Consider the following 24,463-nt stretch of genomic DNA (forward strand, 5'->3'; position numbering starts at 1 on the left):
TTATCTAAAAAAACAAACCAGCAGAATAGGATACAGTTCATTTACAGTAACCTGCGTTTTCATTGGCTGTTTGCTTTAATTCAAACGTCATCAAGAGCACATGATTATTGTCCGTTGAAAAACAAGTTATACAGGTACTTTGAGAAGCACCCAAGTTCACCTTGTCTAACTGAACTACATGTCAAGAATCATTTTAATCAAGTGTCATCTGTACTGTTTTAGTAAACGTGTAGACTCTGAGCACAATTTAAGACAACCAAATTACCCACGAGAAACAATCACTGCACAAACTACAGCGTACAGAAATAACATTGGTCAAACTTTTGAAGCAATCTTGGTGCAAAACAAATGCTGCAGGTACTGCGAACAAGATGTGGTTTAAGCTTAAAAGCTCACATTCTGCACACATTTTGCTTTGTGCAAAAGGTTTGTGCACAGTTTGCATTTTCCTTTTTACCTTTTCTTTGTAAAGTGACGCTAGGTTCACTCACTCAAAATGAAAACGTTTTCTCGGTTACTTCAAGTAGCATCTTGCATATTTTCCGTGGAATAAAACATCAACTGCTCCTCCAAGTGTGAAACATGACATTTGAAAAACAAACATCCGCTGTGCTCTTTTTCTGTCATGTTATTAGTCACGGTGTATTGACTATTACAAGAGTTTCTTGCTTTAAACGCAGTGGTGGGATTAGTAAGTAGCGACACCCAGTGGCTACAGCAAATATTACAACATAAAATTATATTGTTGCAGTACCCCCGTTTCGCCGTGGGGTGGCGCTAAATTACAGGAAACCCTCGCAGGGGGGAGGGGCGAGCGCTGCTGCAGGTCCGTTCACTGGGCTAACTAGTCATCAAGCTAGTTAGCAACAGAGCGATGTGGTACTGAATGCTACCAGTGATGCACTAGCAGCAAGAGACCATGGACGGTTAAGTCCGCTCACCTGGACGTGTTCCTGTGTCCCCCGACAATCACCACGGAGCCGCGGGACCGATTCAGGGGCTTGTAAATTAGCTTCTTCATTCATGCTGGGGCTCTGGGGAGTTTGAGCTCCGAGTGGCGGGCAACAAGACGCGGGGGACAAGACGGCTCAGTCACCGGTACGAGTGTTTTGTTGATAGCATGCTAACCTGCTAACCTTAACCAGAAAAATGTACACGTATGACTGTAAATAACTGTAATACAGGTTTAATATCTTGGTGGCAGATTTATTTTGTGCACCGCTGCGTTGTTTAGTCAATAATAATGCCACTGGAATTGTAGCCTAAAGATAAAATAAAAAAAGTGGTCGTCGTTATGTAAATTGAAGTGGACCGTTGATAACCGGAGCTAACGTGCTTCGTGTGGTTACTGTTTAACCCCTGCATGTAGTTAAAGCAGTTACAACAGTTATAATGTCTGTGTTTGTAATAAAATACTTAGTAGTACTTGTGTTGCTTGCAACGGTGTGTGATGTGAAGCATTTCTGCTCTTGCACGAGTTGCAGTCAGTTTGAATAAGTCGTGTTATGAGCTGCTCTTTTTTTTATTATCATCATGTTTCTTTCCACAGAGCTGCAGCAGCAGCAGCATGGTGGTCCCGGACAGTGCCAGCGTGGTCCCTCAGCCTGGCAATGGTGGACCCACTGGCCTCACGGAGATCTCGGAGCCCGGGTGCGAGGAGGAGGCAGTAGAGGGGGGTCCAGACCTGGCGGGGGTGGAGCTGGAGGAGGTCCGAAAGCTGCAGGAGCTCGTTCGTAGGTTGGAGGTTCAGAATGAGACCCTGCGCAACAGGGGAAGCAAGACTATCAGGAACAGAGGAGGTAACGGCAACCACACAGCTGCTGTTATCATCAACAACGAGAGACTGACCTGTGAAGGGGGGACACACTCCCACCTCAGGTTGGAGGGCAGCGGCGAGCTGGACGGCGCAGACTTCAAGCTGTCGCCGCCTCAGGACAGCAGCAGCAGCAGCAGCGAAGAGATGTCCCCTTTGCCTGTGGCTAGCAGACTGGAAGACGACGACGAGGAGGACGACGAAGAGGAGGATCAGGGTCCGTGTGGAGACTTTTTGACTTTGACCTGCAGCAGTGGAGCGGCAGGTCCGTCTCGGGGGCAAGGCCAGACGCCGGAGAGCCCCTCTCAGGAAAGTTATGAGTCGGAGACACTTGCGGGGAGCGACTCAGGGGTGGACCACAGTGCGCTGGATGAAGTGGATGTCCTAGATTTGGAGGATGAGTGTGCAGACGTAGAGGACGAGGACAGTTGGTACGTTGTATTCCTCACTGAACTGCTTGCCTCTAGCCTCAAATAATGCCGCGATCCCACACGTTTGGCTTATCCGCTTCTGTTTTCTGCCCTTACTAACGCTGCGAAACATTTTCAGATGAGACGGGGATGAAAAGTATTATTCACACGGTGTAGCGGCTCACTGGAGTTACCTTCAGGGGAAGTTGAGTTCTGGCAACACAGGGTAAAGTTTCCCTGTCTATAGGTAGAGAAGCTCCTTTTTTCATAATGAGTCATTTATTCAGTTTATATTTTAACCTTTGATCTTACAGCCGTAGATAAAATGAAACTCGCCTCAGGTCTGACGCACAAACTGCAGTTTTTCTCATTCTGCATGAATAAGACGTCTTTCCTGGAACCTTTTCTTGGATTTGATTCCTTTGAACGCTAAAGGGTTTGATGAGTAGATGAAAGGGGAATCTGTGTGACTAATTTCATAAGCAGATAACACTGCTTCTTCTCGCTTTAAAACTTGACCCTCGGCCCTCGGGTCAAGGTAAACAGAAGCCACATGACCTGTGTGTTGCCTGTTTGGCAGGTTACACAAAGGAGGCGCTTTTACATTCACAGCTGTCCAATTGAGGCATGAAAAAAAAAAATATGCCAAGGGTGTGGTATCAGAAACTGGCCAGACACAGATCTGCGCTGGCTAAGCCTAGTTATTCAATGCTTTATCTCCATTAATTACACCCTGATTGTAGAGAAGATTATTTTGAAACACGAACTTTGCTCATTTACTTTAATTACAAATAATCCTTGTTCACTTTACGCCAAAGATCAGCCCAGACAGTATTGTTAATGCTGTTTGTACTGCATTGTCTGAAACAGGTACCATATTGTGTTGAGGGTGGTTGTTTTAGCAGCTGAGCCATGCGGCTTAACAGCCAGACCATTCATGACTTATTTTCTGTTTTCACATCATTAGCCATACCATATGTGCTTTGCGAGGTTATCATAGCCAAAACATGGCTTAATCCTAACTGCAGCATAATCTGATCTGCCCCGGGCTGGATGCTGCCACATGGCTAAACTGCTTTGGGTGGGATTGCACAGCATGTGACGCGAGGGCCCCCCTTTGAGTGAGGCTGCAACAGGGACCGAAACACTGGCAGCAAGTGCAGGAGTTTATTCGTTGTGGATTTTCATTTTATAAGCAAATAATTTTGGCCCTAAGCGCACACTGCATTAGATACAGGCTTGTATGGATATAGACAACATCATTTGTGTATGAAAAACGGGTCCTGACACTCAAGTTCAGTAAAATTAGCTTGTTTAGGGACATTTCCATGCAAAGTGCCTGCAATTTTTAGTCCGAGGAACCTTTTTTCATAGAAATGAAAGGTCCCTTCAGACCGATGGTGGTCTGCGTTTCCAAGATTAGACAAATTGGTCGGCTGACATATGAAAAAGCATCAGTTTTTATGTGTGACTTTTGCGTACGACTACACAACAACCTGCTCCACTCCAGTAGGTGGTTAGCCTGACGAGCCAGACCCACATTAAATGTAGGGTCTGGGCGCTCTCCATAGACAGGGCTCAACCGGAGGGGTGGGATAAACGGTTGTCTTTCAAACTCCCTCTCCACGCAATAGGATAGCGCTACAACCAATCAGAGCAACGAAGGAGGTGACGTAGTCGGAGCGACGGAAAAGAGAGTTCCTTTCTCAGAGAAAAGCTTAACTTCCAAGTCTTTCAGAGTGGCGGCCAAAGCCGATTCGAAAGAAAGCTGTTCGCTAGCAGCAGCCATCGCTCTGGTAGTTCTAGCGGGATGGGGAATTCACGCGTAATTCACGGAATTTATGGTCGCAGGTCAGTCGTCATCATGTTAAGCCCGCCCACCGACTCGTGATTGGCCCGGTACATCTTGGATTTTCCGAAATCTCAAGTCAACGGAGAGTAACTGGACTGCCCCTGGAAGCAAATGTAATTTGCTGCCGCTAGGGGCGCGTCTAGATCCTAGGCTAGTAGGTGGTGGTAATCACTATACATGAACGAGAACGCCATATAAAGGCGAACAAACGTAAGCAAGTCGTGCTGATCATGTTGTTGATTGTGATTTACTGCTTTGTCGAGTCGAGCATTGGTTGAAGAGCAGATTTAAAATAACTAAAATAACAGACTTAAAGCCCCATCCCAACATTACTGTACTTTTAAGAAGTTCTACCTCGTGTGCAGGGATCTTTCAGGTAAAATAATAATTTCCCCAGTGCGTCCAGACGTCTCCACGATGCTGCCCCTGATTGTGAATGCGTATGTGACACTGCTCAGCTTCAGAAGAAAAGAATCGCACAGCAATTCAGTTTTAATGGGATTACAGTAAAAGATTTTTCTTCTGTGTTGGCAGTCTTTAAACATACTGCAGGTTTAATCTCTATAATCTTGTTTTAAATTCATGATTTAGCGGTAAAGTTCATGGACTTTTTTTGCGGTCATGTGTCCTGTACCGATAATATTATATCGTCCCACGTGTGATGTGGCCAAAACCGTGGTGTGAATAGATCAAACACGAGCATCATTGTCCTGCATCAAACGCAGGGTTTATATACGAACGAAGTAGCTCCAGCCTCCCCTCCCCTCCCCTCCCCTCCCCTCCCCTCCACTGCCCTCTCGCTGAGAAGCTGTGCTCTCTGGCAGGATGTGTGACCTGAATATTGCTTTCTGCGTTGCTGCTCATTCCAGTGGGAAAATGCGTCCTTTTGTGTTTGCTCAATAGGAAGATGATTTGCGTTTGATTGGTCGGAACCATTCAGCCCGGGCCTTTTGTGTGGCCGGCTCAAAGGAACCCAACTCCCATGTGATCAGCGGTTTCAAAGCTTGTGGTGACTTAACGGCTGTTTGCTCTCACTGGGGCAACTTTGCAGAGGAAGCATCAGAAACTGTGGCTGCGTGAAGCCCAGCTTGACCGACACGTGCGCCCGTTAAGAGATGCAACTGAAGATTTTTCTGGCAGAGGAAATAATAGCGAGAATGATATTCATGCGTCATGATCCTTATTACGCCTCTAAAATCTTAAATTCTGCTTTTGTCTTTAGACTCTTTAGACATAAGACTCTTTTTCCAGTGGTCCGCTTTCATGGTTGTGTAATCTTGAGTATTGTCTGCTGTCACATAGACAAGGATGAGCCCAGTTTGTTAAGCAGCCTTTTAGACTAGGCGTATGTGTTTATAAAGACTGGACCAGGTGTAAACTGTGATAAGAATGCTCTGTTTGCTTAAGGTATTTGATCACTCACTGTTTGGTCTGATTACATCACCCACGTCAAACAAAACAGTCTGGTTAACTGCTTGATGTGTGATCTTTGCTGCAGCCCTGTGCCTTTAGCAGTGAATGGTTTTCTTTTTTTAATGCTATTAAGTTCGTACCTTGCACACCAGCAGTTCACACTAATCTCTAGCTTTAAATTTTCTGCTTTGCACTTCCTGGAAAACGTCTTAGAAGCGTGTTTAATTCGGCCTTTGCTGCCTTTTCCAACCCTTTCATTCCCCCTGCTTTAACACTAAACTATCCCTCTTGTGTGCTTCTGCCTTTCAGGTTATATGTGTCTCCTAAAAAGCAAGTAGCAGACGCCGGCCCAGATTCTCCGTTGAAGTGGTGTCGGCAGGCTCTTGATCATCGCAGCCCGGAGACGGAAATTGCTTGTCGGACCCTGATCAGCCGTTTGGACCAGAGTATGCATTCGAGATATACATTTATTTAACCGTATATTCATTTTCATTCACCCTACATGCAAGCCCTTAGCAAAAACTGTATCTCGGATCATTTTTATGCAAAAGAAGTTTCCTTTCAGAATCAGAATCGTCTTTATTGTCTCGTACGTTCGAACATACGAGGAATTTGTTCTAGTTGATAAAATGAGCATAAAACAGGAAATTGAACATCACAAAAAAAGTAAAGTGCGTGAGATTTTGTATCTGACTGTCTTTGAGTCATGCTCCGGTCTTTTAGTCACTGTTGCTGCTACAGTATAGTCTATTATGTGGTTCCTTATTTACTGCTCAGATCTGTTTGTTCAAGCCGTATGACAAAGCCTGAATACTCCCATTGAATGTGTATGCGCCTCTACATGTGGACAGGAGTTTGCATCTGATCCAACAGACCCTATTCATTATTTATCCTGCTCGCAGCTCCTACTTCCTGCTCGCTGCGGAACCTGAACAACAAAGCTATTCACGCCCGCGCTGAATGAGTTCATGAAGTCATGGGCTGGGTTGGATTACCTTTCCCTGGGACAGCTCTTCTTTTTTAAATGGCAGCACCGGGCCATGAAAGTAGCCGGCGGCAAAGAGCAGGTTTTTGGTTCTTAAACCAGTCTCGGCCTAGATGACCGTTTAAACACAACTTCTAGCATACCGCACTCTTGAGAATGCATGCCACTCCCTTTAGGGCTGGTAATGCCTATGGACACAGACATTTTTGTAAATCGTTCAAACAATAGCTAGCCGCCTTCGATTGTTGGAAGTTATCAGACCAGCTGCTGGCATAGACGGCCAGGTCTGCAATGCCTGGAATTCATCATACGATACATAAACCACTGGTAGTCTGGCTGCTGTCCAGACTAAAATTATTTCCTTGAGTTTTAAAACTTGATTACAGAGCTTAGTAATGTGGACAGAAGAAATAAACACAGCAAAGTCTATGTGTATTAAAGGTTTGTGTGTTGAATTTGGAGGGATCTATTTGCAGAAATTGAATATATGGTTCATAGTCATGTTATTAGAGTATAAGCAACAGTCATCACATGTTGTTTTGGTTTTCGTTAACTTAGAATAAACCTCGTATATCTACAGAGAGAGCATGTCATCTTCCACGGAGTCGGCCATGTTGTGTTGCGTTGTAGACCAGAACAAGACACTAGAGAAGACCTTTTACATTTTTACGTTAAAGTCCCACCAACCTTTGGAAAGGGAGGGCATTTGTGTGGATGTAGCCTCACTCAGTAAATGTGCGTGACCAAGTGTAAAAAAAAAAAAGCATTCCTGAATTCAGAAAATCTTACAAACGCAACTTATTCTCATAACTCTTTATCGCACTGTCTACACTGTGGTTATGGTGTATACTCCTCTCTGAGATCATCTGATCTGTCCTGTCCCCTGCAGCGTCTCGATGGAGGAACATGTACAGCAGCCCATCAGAGGCGGGCACACCAGGCTCTGCAGGCTCAGGCCTGATCTCTCCTGGGTACCACAAATCAACTAACAAATCCCTACTAACCTGTGGCAGCTCAGGTATGGCATGACATTAACACACTGTGCTCCTCATTTTCTGCCCAGCAATACAGTGGGAATAGCAGCCATTGTTGGAAGGATGTGGGTCAGTTGATATGTGTGTGTGCACTAACGCGTCAACGGTGTGTCCTGGCAGGGGTCTGACTGGTACATGTTCAGGACTGCTCTGCATGTTTTACCCACTTTATTGTGTATACATATACTGTACATTACTACAAACCATTTTCCAAGACTAAGTGATTCTATCAGGCAACTATTAATTTTATTATCTGCTATCACAGGTAAATAAGCAAACGTGAGTTTTATTGTGTACTTGGTAACTTATTTTATGACTATTAAACAGCCAGCACTTCTCTGTATAACAAACATACAGTAGTGGGTGAACGGTTTATGCTTCTGTGGTAGGTTGGCACAGAGGCAACAACACAGATACGTACAGAGAGCCTTCACAGAGCCTAGCGCTGTTAGCTGACGTGAACCCAGAAATGTAACTACACGCCACGGCCACGCAGAGCACAAGAGCTGCGATTGGTCCGCTCAGTAGTAGCATGTTCCTGCTTTAGTATTTCCGGCTGCTTCTCCATCTCCGCAATTCATTCGAAGTTCGGTCGAATTTCGCCAAAGGTTTCAGTCACAATTGTTGAAAGTGAAGCAGGAAGTAGAAACAAAACAATTAACCCGACTGGCAAAAAAGACGCCGACTAGTGTTTGGGTGATATTTACTGTGATGAATTGCCTATCTCAACAACTATGTGATCACGAAATGAGTAGAAACCAATGTGTGCCTGGCAGATAACAGTATACTCCGGACGATGGTCAGTAATTATGTAAAGTATATGTAATTTGTACTTCAGGGGATAAAACACTGGTGTATTGATGTTGACTTTGTGGTGAGAGTCGTTAAGAGTCACTTTACACTTTATTCCACACTTTGTCTCACAGTACCTAGCACTTCACTGTGCAAACACCAACACTGCTGATGTTGTTGTAAAAACCCTGTAAATAACAAAATCTTTGCATGAACCTAAAAATGCTTGGCTTGTGGATGGTGATCCTATCTAATACCAGACATTTTACATAACCAAATGCTGCTGGAGGATGATGTCCTCTCCCGTTTGTCTCAGCCCGAGTTTTAGGCTTGTGTCAGGCAGACGTGCCTTGCAGGGGAACTGTGGCTCATCCTGAGCAAACATGTCTTTCTACATTAATGCTGCTGAACAAAGCTGTGGTGAATTCAGCATAAAGAAACGCGTTGACTTAAGCAAGTGGAAGACCTTCAGTTCATAAATATCGTTGTGCTCATGCTGTAGACTGCACATCTACCTGCTGAATGTTAAATCAAATGCTGCACTGACACACAGAGTGCTACGTGTGTTAGCTCTGTAAAGAGCATTTTGCCCAGAGTTGCACTGATCGATTTACTGGTGACCGGAAACTCCGCTTGAGTGGCCACGACCAACCAATCAGATTCAAATATAACCATTCTGTGAAGGTCAGATTTAACAGCACAGTAAGGTTGCAGGGACACAGATGAACTTGTTATTAGTGTGGAGGTTCTTAACCTTGAGTGCCTGTGGAGGAAGAACCACAATAAGGAACTTAATCAGACACATAAACCACCATCACCATGGTGAACATGGTTAATTTGAATAAGATAGCGAAGGAAATGTGGCTGAAATAACAAGTAGTGATTTTATATGTACAAAAGCACAGTGCAGTAACCTGGAGCACCTGATTTCAAGATGTGTTTGAATGAGAGTCAGAGATTGTCCTGAAACGTGGGGCAGTTATGGAGAAGTTATTAAATGATTGTTGACTATTATGAACATGCAATTGAATTAAAAAAAAAAAAAAAAAAAGTTATGCTGTCAGTTTTCGTTCTTACAAAGTAAATTACAACCTGGACGTCAGACTTCTGAACAGGCAGTTTGTTAATTTTATGTTTGCCTCACACACCTCCAGTTGATGGATTACTTAATTCTCTTGAAGCAATCGTACAACTGCCAATTTTGAGGTGCAAAATGGGCCCAAAGCTACTTTCCATAGAGGTCACATGCAGTTACTTTTTCAAACCTGTCATTATGTGCAATGGAGAAAAAACAGCCACATTTTTTCCCCAAAAATTACAGATTAAAATATGTAAAATGCTGATTTTGAAGTTGTGGCACCCTTGTTTGTTTGTTTGTTTGTTTGTTTGTTTGGGGAAACCACTGCTTCTGTTGCTAGTGATTGCAAAGAGAAGGAAAGAGGTATAACAGGTGTCCTGTTGTGTTTACAGGTGTCACAACCATGAACTCAGCGCTCAGCTCCCAGTCCTCCATAGACAGTGAGCTCAGCACATCAGATGACTCCATCTCTATGGGCTATAAGCTGCAGGATCTCACCGACGTCCAGATCATGGCTCGCCTACAGGAAGAGAGTGAGTAGAGGTGTCATATTGTGTTCTCAGTGCTACCAGTCACTGTTTATGGCTGAAGAAAGAGACTTGATGCGAACACCTCAATAGATCACATATTTTGACCTTTTAACTTTTGTGTGAATCTGTTTGCATGGCGCCATTTAGATGCCATTTTCTTTTTAACTTTTTATTCTCGTGACAGGCCTGAGGCAGGATTATGCTTCCAGCTCAGCGTCTGCATCCCGTCGCAGCTCCACAGCGTCTCTGCAGTCCCTGCGTCGGGGCGGCACATACAGCGACCAGGAGTTTGACAGTTATAGCCTAGAGGATGAAGAGGATGAGTTCTGCTCCATGCCACAGCGACGACACCACTTCACCCCGTCGCCGCTGGGCTCACCCAGGTGCCTCTCCCCATCCACCTCTAACCACGGGCAGGAATACAGCAGCCGACTCGGAGCCCCACGCACAAGAGCGCCCAGACGATCTCTCCAGGGCCCGAGTGCAGAGCTGCTAAAATTTGCCAAGAGTGAAGGTAGGCTTTTTTAATTTATTATTTTTTTTACTCTATATCAAGAGGGTGACACCGGCAATCCGAGATTCTTGTACCAAAGTTGTAACTGTGTCGTGTGTTGTCATTAAAAATATTGTATGTGTGTGGTTCCAGAGGAGTTGAGGCACAGCATGCCTAATCTGGCCCCCCGCACCAGCCTACGTTCCCTGGAAGCAGTCAGAAACAGCCGCAGCATGGAGGCTAACCTCCAGAGCTCTGGCAACCGCATGTCTCACCTGACTCACTCCCCCTCCACAGGTAACCCTGCCCTCCTCACCTGGTCCCCGCCACTCCTCTCTGATTTAACAGCACATGCATTTCCTTGCATACGTAGCACCACTTCAATCCTCCCACTTTACCTTCTCTGCATGGCCATAGGTAGACTTTGATTGATGGATAGACACCTGTCAATTTACATTTACGTTCTTCTCTGAATCCAAATCACAAATATCCACAGATGTTATGTACACTTGTGACTTTCTCACAAATACATCCCATAAAAAAAAACAGAAAGGGCAAAACAATATTTTAAACATGTAAAAACAACAAATCGATATACATTAGTACATTTGTTATTAGTGTCTTGTATTACAGTGGCTGTATTGATCTAACCTTGACAGTAACATACGTCATTATCTAGTGAATAACCTGCTCGTACCGCACATAGGTCACAGCTACAGTCCAACAAAACATCCCAGACTCTGTCCTCTTTCCCTAACCCCTCACCTTCCCTGACTTCACTATGCAAAGTTATCCATGACAATTCAGTACCCAAGCTCCCAAGCTTGTCTACAACTCCTACATGCCACAAACGGACTTCAACTAGTATTTGTATTTGTATTTATTTATTTTTTTCTGAAGAAGCAGTCTGAATTGAGATTTCGTCATACTCTCTGCCTTTCTTCCACTAAAGGTATGGCTTGCAGTCGAATGCGTAGCAATGGCCAGTCTCCTCTCTCTCTGCGGACTCCGGTTAAGGCTGTTAATCCTGTAGGCTCCATAGCAGCTGGTCGTCAGGCTTCCAGAGGGCTGCCTGTTGTCCAGGCACCGCCCGCAGGAGGGGGCCGCAGGGTCCAGTCGCCAGGTTCCGCTAACGGTGGAGCCTACATGCCTGGCAGAGCGTCGGTCGGCGCAGGAAGGCCGTCGGTGGGGCGAGGTCAGGCCGTGCCGTCAGCCTCCACGAGAAGTAAACTTGCACATCCTCAGAGGAGGTGAGTGCTCAAAAGTAAAGCTATTGATGGAGTTGCTACACAAAATGGAATCACATTTTTGTTACGCAGGAAGAAAACACAAGTTGTATCCAGACTGGTGTCCCTCGTCTGAATTTCTAAAAATACTGATCATACGAGCTGAGTTAACTTGCGGGGCAGATGGATTCATGTGAGATCACAATATCACGCAACAGTCCGTCTTCTGGGGCTCAAAGCTATGTGTTGTTGCTGCTTCCTGTGTGGAACTACTGGCGGCTATCAGTGTTTTAGATGGTGGTCTCTCCTGAGAGCAAATATTCTTGATCACAATCATCCACTACACTGCACTGACTGCTTCCTGGCCTTGGTATTTATTTGGAGCTCCCCAGTGTTATACAGATGGGACATCTTTTCAACTGCCATGTACTTTTTTTTTTTTTTTACTGTTTTCATGGACGACTTCCCAGATTGTTCTGTGTAACTAATCATCTGCTGCATCATATGACAATAAGGCCTTTTTTTAAGTCGTTCCAAATAGAGAGCTTAGCCAAAACCTTCATTTCTGTGTGAGAAATCTGGGGTCAGAGCGAGCTTAATGTTATCAGGAGCAAGGCAAAATTCGTGTGGCAATGAGTATGGGAATTTGAAATGAAAAATATGTTGGGATTAAATGTCTTATGGTCTTCTGTGAAAGAAACTAACTTCCTGTTTCATTACAGGTCTTTGGGCATGACTAAAATCTCAGATGAATCGTGGAAAGATGGGTGCTACTGAGTTTTCCCGGTGATGAAGGATGTTCACTGCTGCAACCCTCACCTGACTTCTCCACATTACCTCTCAGTAGCGGGTCCACAAATGTGTCATACAACCTCTCAGTCCCCCCCATTTAAGACTGGAGCGCTGGGCTGCACTGGATTTGTAGTTTATCTCTTTCCCTCGCATGAAACATTGTCAACCCACACAGAGAGAGGACGTGTAGGCAGACGACAAGAAGACACGTGCACACTCCACTTGTAATATGGACCAACTCTGTGCTTCCAAAAGATTTGTTTGTGTCAATTTTACTTATTTTTCTATGGTAATCGTGAGAAACTGCTGGAATATTAAGGGTTGTATAACTGTTCTGTTGATGTAAATGATTATGAAGACAATTTAAATGAAGACTTTGCTGGTTTGTTTGTTCGTTTGTTTTATGTGTGGATTACTACTCGATGAAGGTGCTGAGTGTCTGCATGCTTGGGTTTTGCTGTTTTCCTTGAGCTCATCAGCCATTCATCATAATCTTAACTGCAATATGACAAATCTTCCATGTGTCCCACAATGATCAGTTTGAATTTTTGAATGTTTGAGTTCTTAATAGTGAAATAACTCTTTAGGTTTGTTGTATTTGTGTTTTTGCTATTTGCTTACACAGCAATGCAGCTCCTGTAAACCACACTGCCCTTATGGATTACGTAAAAAACGGAAAAATATGGTTTGTGCCAAGGTGCGTTACAGCTACAACTCTTTAAATCTGGAAGCAATCTTGAGTCAATAAAAGGTACTGTTACATTACTGAGTTTTCCATGCATTTCACTGCATATCTAGAGATGGATTGTTTGGAAACCTCTGTAATAAAGGAAAATGTTTATGCACAAAGGCCTTGTGCCTTCGTCAGCTATGCACCCTCATGAAGTGTGCCTCTAAAAATTAGGAGCTGTAATGAAAACGATAAATAAAGACTACCCTGAAACTGTAACTACATTTCTAGTCTTTTTTTTTTTTTTTTTTTGTTCTGTTTGCATCGGTGGCTAATTAATGCATCACGGAGCAGCAGCAGCAGCGACACCGTCGTCATCTCCCGGTTATTTCCTGGGTACATAACCAACCGCTTCTCTAATGAGCGCTCAACGCTACACACCCCTTGTGAGGAAATGGCCTACAGGCCTCATCTGCGTATACAAAGTCCGACCGCTCAGAGTGGCATGCACATTATACTATAACACTATTATTTTGGTGGCGTGATAGTGTTTGGATTTTGTGCCCGTGCGCTTGGTGTAAATATATCCCCATTAAAAGAATGACTGTGTTAATGTAACTCTGCTCTCTTATGCATGACGCAAATAGTAAGGGATCAGCGGTAAACGAGGCCACGCATTGTCTGCCCCCCGCCCTCCCTCTGCTTGTCAGGAAGCAAGCTGATTGGCCGAGGCCTAGCAAAGAGTGCCCGGGGATCCAAAACTGCAGGCCGCACTTAGCTTACCGTCAAAAATAAACCAAAACAATAACAGACAATTCTGAGAAGGGGGAGAAACACCGATAGAGTCGGAAGACGACGTTATCAGGTAAAATTATTTTGAATCGATTACAAAGGCACGCGGAATGAGACGCAAGGGCCCAGTCAAACGTAGCGGGCCTCTTTCAGCCTTTTCGAAAAACAACATGGAAGATAATGCGGCACAAGCGGCTCCACCTAGCTTAGCAGGCTAGCTAGCCGGAAGGACGGCTGTCGTCGCGCAGATTAGAGCGGCGTTCATAAAACTAGTCTCATGAGGCATCCCAGTGTGTTGCTTGTGCTGGTGACTTTATTAATACTACAACGCGGTGTGTAATCATGGCCCGGGTTGCTTTTTTAGTCGGGTTTATGCGTTCCCAGAATTAGCCATTATGCTAAAACAAAATGGCGCTCGGAGATTCAGCCCTAGCTTGTTTGCTAGTTAGCTCCTGTGGGTGGAGGGCGGTAGCCGCCTTAGTATGCATTGCATAACCACGGTATTTTCATTGGCGGCCATAAACTCGGTGCATGTGTAATTATGTGCAAAGATGTCAGTCTACGTGACACGTGTGGCAGCACAGTGATCGTCTTTATCCCAGAATGACATATCCGTGAAAATCAAACGTCAATACAGACCATTGCAGACATGACATATTTGCCTTATATTAAATCGTCAAGTGACGACAGTGCATTTCCTCCCACAAAAACAAGCAGGGCTCATCCTCCAAGAGCTACCAGAGCCGCTGTCTGCAAGCCCGCTCTCAGCACACAGAGCGGGACAGTCCTTTTGTCTCAGCTGAGCTCCAGCCATCAGGCTCAACCAGCTCCAGGTGTATAGCTATATGTCCTCAGGTTGGAGCTGCATGTAGTACTCTGATTAGGCAATGGATGGAGCCAGTGGTCAACAACACAACTGTCCTCTTTCTCAGTGGTAGGAGAAGAGGCTTCTCTGCATCTGTATTCAACTCGTACTGATACTGGTGCCCTTGATATGAACCAAAAATTTTAAAATACCCGCATCTTTAAACTGTGAAAGTAGTCACTACACATTTGTGTTGTCATTTAACTTCCTTGACACTTTACCATTGGTTTGTTTGTTTGTTTTCTTTGCCAGAGTGACTGATTACCTTGATGGAAGGAGGCACCTCAGACATCCTCTTGGTTTTATTGTAAAGGTTTTGTCATCAAATGTGAAGGTACGTATTTAATGCTGACCGTGATGGCATAGTTTTTTCCTTTCACTTTCATTTTCAGCAATGCACACAAACAAAGTGAATGGCTAATGTAGTGTATACTGTAATTTTCAGTCTTTTTTTACGGAATAAAGACATGGATCAAGGAGGAGGGGTGTTGGAGCTACACACTCAGGAGCTGAAGATGCCCCATGCTATGATCATGCAAGACTTTGGTAGGTGGTTGACCAGGGGACAACCATTATGTTGTAGCATTTGATTTCAGTAAAACAACATAAATTTCCCCAGAATTTCAAATAAAGCTAAAGCATGTGACCAAACACAGTATAAATGGTATTTAGCTTTATGATCTAGTTAAATAATAATATGTAAGTAACATTACAGGGTCGTTCTGATGTTTTAACTACAACAACAGCAAGAGGTTGCACCTTCACAGAAATGTGACCGGATTTGTATCTTTACCCCTCGTTGTGTCTTCTGTTTAAAGTTGCAGGCATGGGCGGTCTGGCTCACATTGATGGGGAGCACATTGTGGTGTCTGTACCTGAGGGTATGCTCCTCTCGGATGTGATGACGGACGAGGGCATCCTCCTGGAGCATGAACTTGAGGTGGAAGGTCTGGAGACTCAAGTGGTTCAAGGCTTGGAGACAGAGGTGGTCGAAGGACTTGAGACCGAAGTGGTGGAGAGCTTACATGCTGATGTGGAGGGCCTGGAGGCAGAAGTTGTTGACGGGCTGCAGACGCATGTGGTAGAGCTGGAGGCTCAGGTTGTCGAGGGACTAGAGGGTGAGGTGGAAGTGGAGGGTCTCGAGGCGCAAGTGGTAGAGGGCCTGGAAACTGAGGTAGATGTGGAGGACCTGGAAGCTCACGTTGTTGAAGGCCTTGAGGAAGAGGTGGAGGTGGAGGGCTTAGAAGCTGAGGTTGTGGAAGGTCTCGAGGTAGATGTGGAAAGTCTTCAGTCTCAAGGGGTTGAGGCTCATGAAATGACCACTGAAGACATGGTGTCTTCAGAACACAGTGTGATCATGCCCGAGAATATTCTGGGGACAGAAGTTGCGATAGAGGAAGCTCTGGATGCCCATCACCACCACGTCCTAACCTCACGCCTCATCCAGGACTCAAACCACCATCACGACGACATGTCAGACCAGGTGTTTGTGGCTGAGCTGCTGTCTGAGCACCAGGACAGCACCCTGGACCACCAGCTCGTGTCACAGGGGTTGATGGTGACAGAGGCCAACTCTGAGACTATAATCCACGAACAGCTGCCGTCTGAAGCTGTTCCCCTCCAGACAGATGAGGACGATGATGCAAGAAGCAGCTCTGAGGATTACCTTATGATCTCTTGTAAGACAGTTTGTCACATGATAAGACATTGATAAACGGTTGTTTTGTAATCTTTTCTGCATAACCAGTGGCATTTGTGTTGTTAAAGTGGATGAAGTGGGAGAGAAGTTGGACATAGGAGACACACCTCTTGAGATCAGCACTGAGGTGATGGAAGACAAGGAATCCAAAGAAGAGGATGGCTCTGAGGTCATCAAAGTCTACATTTTTAAAGCGGAAGCAGATGATGACTTAGGCAAGTGGATTTAAATGCACAAAACACTTTTGAGAAGTTACCTCAAGATTTGTCCCTGTGAAAATGAATGTGATTTATTTTTTTTTGCCCTGACAAACAGGTTTTATGTTTTGTTTTTCCATTTCCAGGTGGCACAGAGGTAATAACGGAGGATGATTACCAGAATGGCCATCCGGACCTGGAAGCGGCATCATCAGGCAGACTGGGCGTTGGACGCGACAAGATGGTCTACATGGCGGTCAAGAACCCTCCAAAAGAAGAAGATGATGATGAGGATGACAGTGAAGATGATGACGATGATGATATTAGTATGTTCCTTCTGTGCATTTGTTCCATTGATGTTTTTGACCTGTTCCTACACCATTGTCACAATTTGGATACACAATTAGCTCAAAACATGTATAAAATAATAAATTTTTTGGCGTTTCTTGATGAAGTTAAAATAAGATGATGTCTCTCCTGTTGCAGATAATACCATTGAACAGGTGAAGAATGGAGCTGCTGCACCTTTTCTGCAAATCCGTGAAGGGTTGGGCCCAAACCGTGTCCTCAAACCTAAAACTAAAAAAAAGAAGAAAGGAGATACACGGCAGTGTCAGACTGGTATGATTAGCATATAATACTGATGGGACAATAAATTATTGATTTAGTGTTTGCCAGTTTTTCTAGAGCCAATTATAAAGTTCTCTTGACTTTATAATACACAGTGAAGTGTATACATTAAATGTTGATTACAGTTTGCTTTCAATTTTCTCTTCCAGCTGTTATTATTGGACCTGATGGAATGCCTTTGACCGTCTACCCTTGCCACATATGTGGAAAGAAGTTTCGCTCTCGGGGTTTTCTCAAATGCCATATGAAGAACCACCCGGACCATCTGCTCAAGAAGAAGTACCAGTGTACGGACTGCGACTTTACCACCAACAAGAAGATCAGTTTCCACAACCACTTGGAGAGTCACAAGCTCCTCAGCCATAATAGTGAGCGATCTCCAGAATATACTGAGTACGCACGGCGCTATCACGAGTCAAGCCCCTTGGGCTCCGACAAGCTCATTGTCAAGGACCGGGAGCCTAAGCTGCATCACTGCAAGTACTGCGATTATGAGACGGCTGAACAGGGTCTGCTCAACCGTCACCTGCTGGCCGTGCACAGTAAGAACTTTGCGCACGTGTGCGTCGAGTGCGCCAAAGGCTTCCGTCACCCATCCGAGCTGAAGAAACACATGCGGACCCACACAGGCGAGAAGCCCTACCACTGCCCGCACTGCGAGTTCCGCTGTGCAGATCAGTCCAACCTAAAGACTCACATCAAGAGCAAGCACGGCGCAGATCTGCCCTTCAAGTGCAGCCACTGTCCCCAGGCCTACGCGGACGCACGGGAACTCCAGCGTCATATAGAGATGGTGCAAGGCCACAAGACCCACCAGTGCCCACACTGTGAGCACAAGAGCACCAACTCCAGTGACCTGAAAAGGCACATTATCTCAGTTCACACCAAGGACTTCCCTCATCAGTGTGACGTATGCGAGAAAGGCTTTCACAGGCCCTCAGAATTGAAGAAGCACGCGGAAACGCACAAGGGCAACAAGGTGCACCAGTGCCGGCATTGTAACTTCAACGCCCCCGACACTTTCACCCTGAGTCGCCATATCCTGTCCTTGCATACAAAGGACCTCCCGTTTAAGTGCAAGCGCTGCCGGCGAGGCTTCCGGCAGCCCGCTGAGCTGAAGAAGCACATGAAGACACACAGTGGTAGAAAGGTTTATCAGTGCCAGTATTGTGAGTATAACAGTACAGACGCTTCTGGCTTCAAACGCCACGTTATCTCAATTCACACCAAGGACTACCCCCACCGCTGCGACTACTGCACCAAGGGCTTTAGGAGGCCTTCAGAGAAGAGCCAGCACATAGCCAGGCATCACAAAGACATGTTGATGTAATGTCATGACACACAAACACACTCCTCTTTCCCCAGTAAATCTGTGTCACACACCCAGAGGTAATTTTAGTGTATTAACAAAGACTGATGAATGACTGATGCAGGCAGTTGACGAAGATGACATTATAATTGCTGTTCTGTGTTGTATTGGGCGTAAACCTCCTTCTCCTCCCCCAAGGAGTGACGCAAGAACACATTTTAGACGGGGGTGAAGTCTGAAAAAGACAGTGTGTACACTGAGTGGGACAACTGTAAATTATGTTTTGTTTTGTTGCAGAAAATCACTTATGAACATATATTCAGGGTTTCAAATGTCTATATTTTTATACCCACTCAGCTGAAATGCTGCGAGATGACGACTGTGTCTTGTAAAACAGAAAGCGGTGCTCCGTGAACGTTGCTAGTTCTTCAGATGACGTGGAAAGAGCACAGGGGAAGTTTGCCTCCATAGCACCAGTTAGCATCTCTTCCGTATTAACCAGCGTTTACCCCAACATTTGTTTGCATTGCTATCCGGTTTTTAACGGACTGGGGTCATTCAACGAGTCCAGAATGGGTTTTCAGCGATGTTGACGCAAAGAATGCATCTTGGAAAAAGACCTTTCAATAAAAACCAACAGTACGTTCTCCTGCCTGAAACACTTTGGGGTCACGTATAAATAATCCGGACTATATTCTGTTAAATATGTCTTAAAGTTCAAATCATAAATTTTCTGGTCTGGTCAACGGTGTCCAGTAAGAAGGGTGGAGGTGCAGTTGGTGTATTAGTATATCCCTTTAGTGTACACATTACTCACACAGAAATCTGCTCTTGTATCTGCTCTGATGGTTCAGATTATTGACCGGTATTAACTTGACGGACGGTAACGTTTTAAATAACCCCTGAAGTGGTTATACCCGACAGCCGCTCCAAGTGTGACGTTACCTACGACACAGGTGTAATCTTCAGCTAACCATTGCAATCATGCCTTACATCTGTTGGTCTTTATCCCCTAAGCACTGATGAACACAGCTAATCAGAAAATAAGTGATTTTTAACTCTCAAACATGCTGTATCAATGCCATTCTCTCAGAGATTATGTGTTTGAGTCAGTAGAAAGCACTTTAATATTTTTTTTTCTTTGTATTTTAATGACGTATGAGAGTTTATTATCTGAGGATATGGCTATATAAATACATATATCCCTTGATAATGAACGCGTACAGAGCTTTGTGAGTGGGTACAGGTTGTTTTGAGTGTAATCGCTAGCAAAGTGCGCACGATCCATCACTGCACCCCGAGTTGTCATTGAAAGTGGTGGGTGAAACCATTTATTGTTTTGTTGTATGGATAAGTGATTGGGTTTTGTGTTTTGTTTGTGCTCACTAACAAGTTTCCCCAGACACTAGTCCTACAGTCCTGAATAACCCAACCCAATCCCGAGAGTGGGATTATTTCCTTGCAGTTGGTGGTCATCATATTGGCATTAGTCTTTTAAAGTATGCACATATGCTGTCTCCATGAAATTAATTGTGGTATATATTAAAAATCCCTGCATTTCGTGTACCTTAGTCTATAATTTCTTTCAGTCTGATTGTGGATAAACTACTGGTGGGGAAGAACCAAAATAAACAATTATCTTTTTACGCTTTTTGTCCTCTCTGTCCAACGAGAAGCAAATCATAAAGCCCCCATTTGAAACCGTATCACCATTTACCACATATGAGCATAAAGTTGAATTAATTTCAGATAATTCCTTTAAGAGAAATTAGAAAAATTGGAATTAAACCGTTTCATATCGGCCAAGTAAGCGGGATAAAGCCGAAGCAGCCGGCGTTCATCAAAACATCATTGATCCGCAACTCGCATGACCGCCTTCAGTTGTAGCTGTATGTGCACTGTGTCGGTGTTATCGTTCGACTTGACTCACTCTTCGATTAATAATGAAATACGCCTGCGAGCCTTGCTAACTGCTACCCTGAGTAGATGCAACGCTTTTCCGCTTCAGCTGGCACAGTGTGAGACTGATGGAGTAGTCTGACATTTAAAAATCAGAGGCCATACATTCTTCCAAAGTTTCTTCACTGTACTCTTAAATCATTTTGTTCATGCTCATTTGTTTAGATTACTTTCCTTCTGCCTTGACGTGATCCTGCTGCATTAAGAGCCTCTACAGCTCGAGCAAGAAGGTTTGACACGTAGTGTGCAAGCTGAGGTGTTTTCGAGCGCTTCAAAGAGAGATCAGAGGCTCACCGGTTTTGCAAAAAGCTCTGACAACAGTGAGGGAAAAATGAATGGACACAGTTCTCAAGTCTACAGTGGATCAGACTTGTTGCCATAGCAGCATATAGTTATGTTTGCTCTGTATTGAAGAGGGCTGAAAGGCAGATTGGTTCTCTCATCAATTGTCCACTACTATTACAGGTGGATAGAAGTTAGAAAGAGTGTGGTTTTCTTTTCGCAGCGACCATCGTGTCCAAAGAGGAAAAACACAGGTGAGCCAACATTCACAGCACAATAAGTCTCTGAACCTGAAGCTGCTGAATGGAATTACTTAATTTTTGGCTTTTATTGTTGTGCAAGATGTCTCATAGGGCGGCACAGTGATGTGCATGTTTGCATGTTCTCCCTGCGTCTGCGTGGGTTCTCTCCGGGAACTCCGGCTTCCTCCCACCGTCCAAAGACATGCTCATTAGGTTAATTGGTGATTCTATATTGGCTGTCTCTCTGTGTTAGCCCTGCGTTAGACTGGCGACCTGTCCAGGGTGTACCCCGCCTCTCACCCGGGCAGCTAGGATAGGCGCCAGCCCCCCTGCGACCCTCCAGAGGACGAGCGGCTAGAGAAAATGAATGAATGAAGAGGTCTCGTTCTGAAGAGGCCTATTGGCAAATCTCATTGAGCATCAAAGCTGTTGAAAATGATGAAAAGAAAAACAGCTGCACACACACCCAAAAGCCAGAGTTTTATTTGACTGGACAACGTTTTCATCTTCAGCAGAGGCTGAAATGTTGACTTAATTTGCAAAAGTTTCAGGCTTTAGAGGTGCAGTGATGATGTTTTCAGAGATGATGGTATGAATAGTTAACTTTACACCCAGAACAAAACATGTCAAAAATTTTTTACTTTAAAGCTAACACCAGTTTTTCAATCATACAGACTGACTCTATGAGGTTGAGATGATACCACCAGTTCTTCTTCTTGTTGCAGATACCTCCTTAAAATTCTATGTTTGCATGTTCGTGGTTGTTGTCTCGTGCTGCTGAGTGAATCTGGGACGGGTCCTGATGGTGCCCCATGATGGCTAAGTATCGAAACATCAGGAACGTCACTCACATGACTGGCACCTCCTTTTGCACAGAGCCCTGACTGTCACAGTTGAAACGGCTTGTGTGACTTACAGAACTCTTCACAGCAGTTTTCAATACTGAAAACTGATACCCACTTCTTGTTTAAATGTAACCTGCTTTTCTAAACTACACAGTTGTGTCCTAATGTTCAGACTCTAGGCACTCACTTCAAATTCAGACAGCAAACTTCAGAGCTGGGAGTAGGCGAGGGAGGAGTGATCGCTGGGAGATGGTGGTGAATGCTGAACCACATTTGTCAAAGTTATATACATTATGTATTTTATAGCGAAGATCTGATTTATTTAGGAGAGGCGCCAGGGAAGGAGGAGGAAACAAACAGACTCATAAAAAGATTTGGGTTTAAGCACGGAAACTGAGTCAGGAAGAAAGTAGAGCAAAGTGATTTAATTTACAAAGTTTGCAGTAGTTTATGTGTGTGTGAGGGCTGTGATTTCATTAAGGCGCCGCGCATCCGTTAACCGCGGCTGTTCTGCCGGCCCCCGCACATTATTCATCTGTCTCTTTATCAAATAAACATCGGCGTCTTCTGGGATATGACTCTTCAAGCGTAGCATCCCAGCGAGAGGTGCTGCGGTCGTGTCTCTTTCACTTCCGTGTCACCTGTCACCAGAGATGCACGACGTCTCGTTCTGAGGGAAATGAGGCGGCGCGGATGGGCCCACACAGGCGCCACAAACTCCTGAGAAAACAGATGCAGCGGCCTGTCCGTTTTTGTTGATCCCACGCAACATCTCATAAATCACTCAGTGTTGCCGCCGTCAGCAGAAACCGCAGAGGATGCGCAGATCAATATGCAGACACATCCATAAAATCCCCTCTAAGTAACTCTTCTATTACCGCTGCATTATCCAGCAATTCAGATTGAGTGGTGTGTTTGATTGTCGTGCGTTTTAGCTGCAGCAGCAGGAGTGGGTACATTTTTCTTTTTCCAGTCTACTGACCGACTGTCTCTCTGCCAGGGGTCTCCGGCTCCTTCTCTGTCTGTTTTGAATCAGCAGGGGAGTCAAACACACACAAACACACACACACGCGCGCTGCACTGCAACAGCCCGAGAAGGCCATCTCCGTGATGAGAACTGACAGACGTACACAGATAATCCAGCCGCCGCAGAAGGTCAAACTCATTTATTTGATGTAGTCGTTTTGTCCATATTTCTGAGAATCATTGGGCTGCGGCGTGGATGTGATTAGAATGAGGAAGCAAGCATGTAAAAGAAATCCAGGGGCACGTGCTGTTTACTAGTAAATGAAAAAGGTAATGATCTGTACACAAATAGAGACATCTCAGTATTCACTCAGCCAAAGCCAAGGCTTAATAGTTGACAGTAATTCCCAGATATTTAGACAGAGTTCCGCATCACAGCGTATTGTTTTGGATATTTTGGCTTGAACCACTGCAGGATTCTTGTGTGTCCGCAGCATGTTGCTCCTGCATATTTCAGCGAAGGCGAACAGGAAATGGACTGTGTCAGCGACTCATCTCGTTGGCAGACAGCGCCGCCGTATTACCATGTTACCACCGTCGGCCGATGCAGATTGCCGGCGACGACGGGGCTGCAGCACTTGCGAGCCAGCTGGAGACCGCCGGGGCCCTCGGGGGAAATCAGAGCCAGATTGCCGGGAGACGGGCGAAATGGGTCTGCTGATTAGACGGAGAAAGATGGTGGAGTACGCAGGACTGAGATAGAGCAGACAGGGAGGAAATACTGTAGGTACAGCCTGTTGAGTATGCAGGCCTCTGACTCATGTTGCCTTCAGGTGTGGTTAATCTTCAATGAGTAATCGAATGTTCCCCAGTTAGAAAAGTTATGTCTAAAGGAGAGAAAGAGTTTCAGATTAGTCTATTTGATGAGTGTGTGATGAGCATAATATAGCTTAATATCCAATAAACAGAGTTTTTTCTCAAAAATGTAATTAATTAGAAAATATTTCAAACTCAGTCATGTCTCCTCGTTGCCATAAATCTCCTCCTTACATGCATTAGGGGATTAAAAACGTCACTGGAAAAACAACAGACACCACAGACCTCTTCCCAAATATGCAAGTAAGTTTGATCTCCTGGACGCCAACGCTTCGCCGAAAAAGTCCGTTCTCCGCGTTCGTGACCTTAAGGTTTCAAGCTCCCACATCAGAGCTGTGTAAGCTGCGTGCTCAGATCAGATAAACTCATCTCTCAGGTGAGCCAGACAGAAACTTTCCCCCTCCAGCGGATGAGTTTGCAGTACTGCAGCCTTGTCAAACTCTGCTCATAAATCATTCTGCACAGCGAAGGTCAAATATCCTAGAGAAGTTGCAAGCAGCAAAAAAAGCTTTTTTTTTTTTCTTTTGTAGAGAAGAGGTTTTTAAACTAGAATGCTTTTCATAACTTTACCATACCCCGATCAGGCATAACATTACGACCACCCTTCCTAATATTGTGTAGGTCTCCGTTGTGCTTCCAAAACAGTTCTCACTGACTCATCAGATAATGGACATGGGCCTTCTGAGGGCGTCCTGTGGTGTCTGGCAACAGGA

The 24,463-nt window shown here is 44.8% G+C and overlaps 2 protein-coding genes across 4 annotated transcripts; both read left to right on the forward strand.

The window, feature by feature from the left end:
* Window positions 1-862: 862 nt before the first annotated feature.
* LOC311491736 (SLAIN motif-containing protein-like) lies at window positions 863-13,364 on the forward strand. Of its 2 annotated transcripts, XM_084549755.1 has the most exons (9): window positions 863-1,098; window positions 1,550-2,244; window positions 5,798-5,934; window positions 7,363-7,491; window positions 9,770-9,910; window positions 10,092-10,421; window positions 10,554-10,697; window positions 11,353-11,650; window positions 12,349-13,364. In XM_084549755.1, exons 2-9 carry the CDS (start codon window positions 1,568-1,570, stop codon window positions 12,401-12,403), a joined length of 1,911 nt encoding a protein of 636 aa, XP_084405881.1. In that variant the 5' UTR covers window positions 863-1,098; window positions 1,550-1,567; the 3' UTR covers window positions 12,404-13,364. The 2 variants fall into 2 exon arrangements, with proteins under 2 accessions (XP_084405881.1, XP_084405882.1); XM_084549756.1 differs by lacking the exon at window positions 7,363-7,491.
* Window positions 13,365-13,563: 199 nt separating this feature from the next.
* On the forward strand, window positions 13,564-20,146 carry znf711 (zinc finger protein 711). 2 transcript variants are annotated; one of them, XM_084549821.1, is made up of 8 exons: window positions 13,564-13,953; window positions 14,998-15,079; window positions 15,191-15,291; window positions 15,564-16,424; window positions 16,513-16,659; window positions 16,788-16,967; window positions 17,128-17,262; window positions 17,421-20,146. In XM_084549821.1, the coding sequence occupies exons 3-8, from the start codon at window positions 15,213-15,215 to the stop codon at window positions 18,599-18,601; spliced, it is 2,583 nt and encodes an 860-aa protein (XP_084405947.1). In that variant the 5' UTR covers window positions 13,564-13,953; window positions 14,998-15,079; window positions 15,191-15,212; the 3' UTR covers window positions 18,602-20,146. The 2 variants fall into 2 exon arrangements, with proteins under 2 accessions (XP_084405947.1, XP_084405948.1); XM_084549822.1 differs by having other exon boundaries at window positions 15,211-15,291.
* The last annotated feature ends 4,317 nt before the right edge of the window (window positions 20,147-24,463 follow it).

This window comes from Chelon labrosus (genome assembly GCF_963514085.1).
Source record: "Chelon labrosus genome assembly, chromosome: 8".
NCBI lineage: Eukaryota > Metazoa > Chordata > Actinopteri > Mugiliformes > Mugilidae > Chelon > Chelon labrosus.

Coding starts and splice junctions, on each gene's coding strand:
- LOC311491736 (XM_084549755.1), top strand. CDS start 1,568: ATGGTGGTCCCGGACAGTGCCAGCGTGGTCCCTCAGCCTGGCAATGGT. Junction 9,911..10,091: donor GGCTCGCCTACAGGAAGAGA/GTGAGTAGAGGT, acceptor TTCTCGTGACAG/GCCTGAGGCAGGATTATGCT. Junction 11,651..12,348: donor CTTGCACATCCTCAGAGGAG/GTGAGTGCTCAA, acceptor GTTTCATTACAG/GTCTTTGGGCATGACTAAAA.
- znf711 (XM_084549821.1), top strand. CDS start 15,213: ATGGATCAAGGAGGAGGGGTGTTGGAGCTACACACTCAGGAGCTGAAG. Junction 16,425..16,512: donor GGATTACCTTATGATCTCTT/GTAAGACAGTTT, acceptor GTGTTGTTAAAG/TGGATGAAGTGGGAGAGAAG. Junction 16,660..16,787: donor GGAAGCAGATGATGACTTAG/GCAAGTGGATTT, acceptor TTCCATTTCCAG/GTGGCACAGAGGTAATAACG.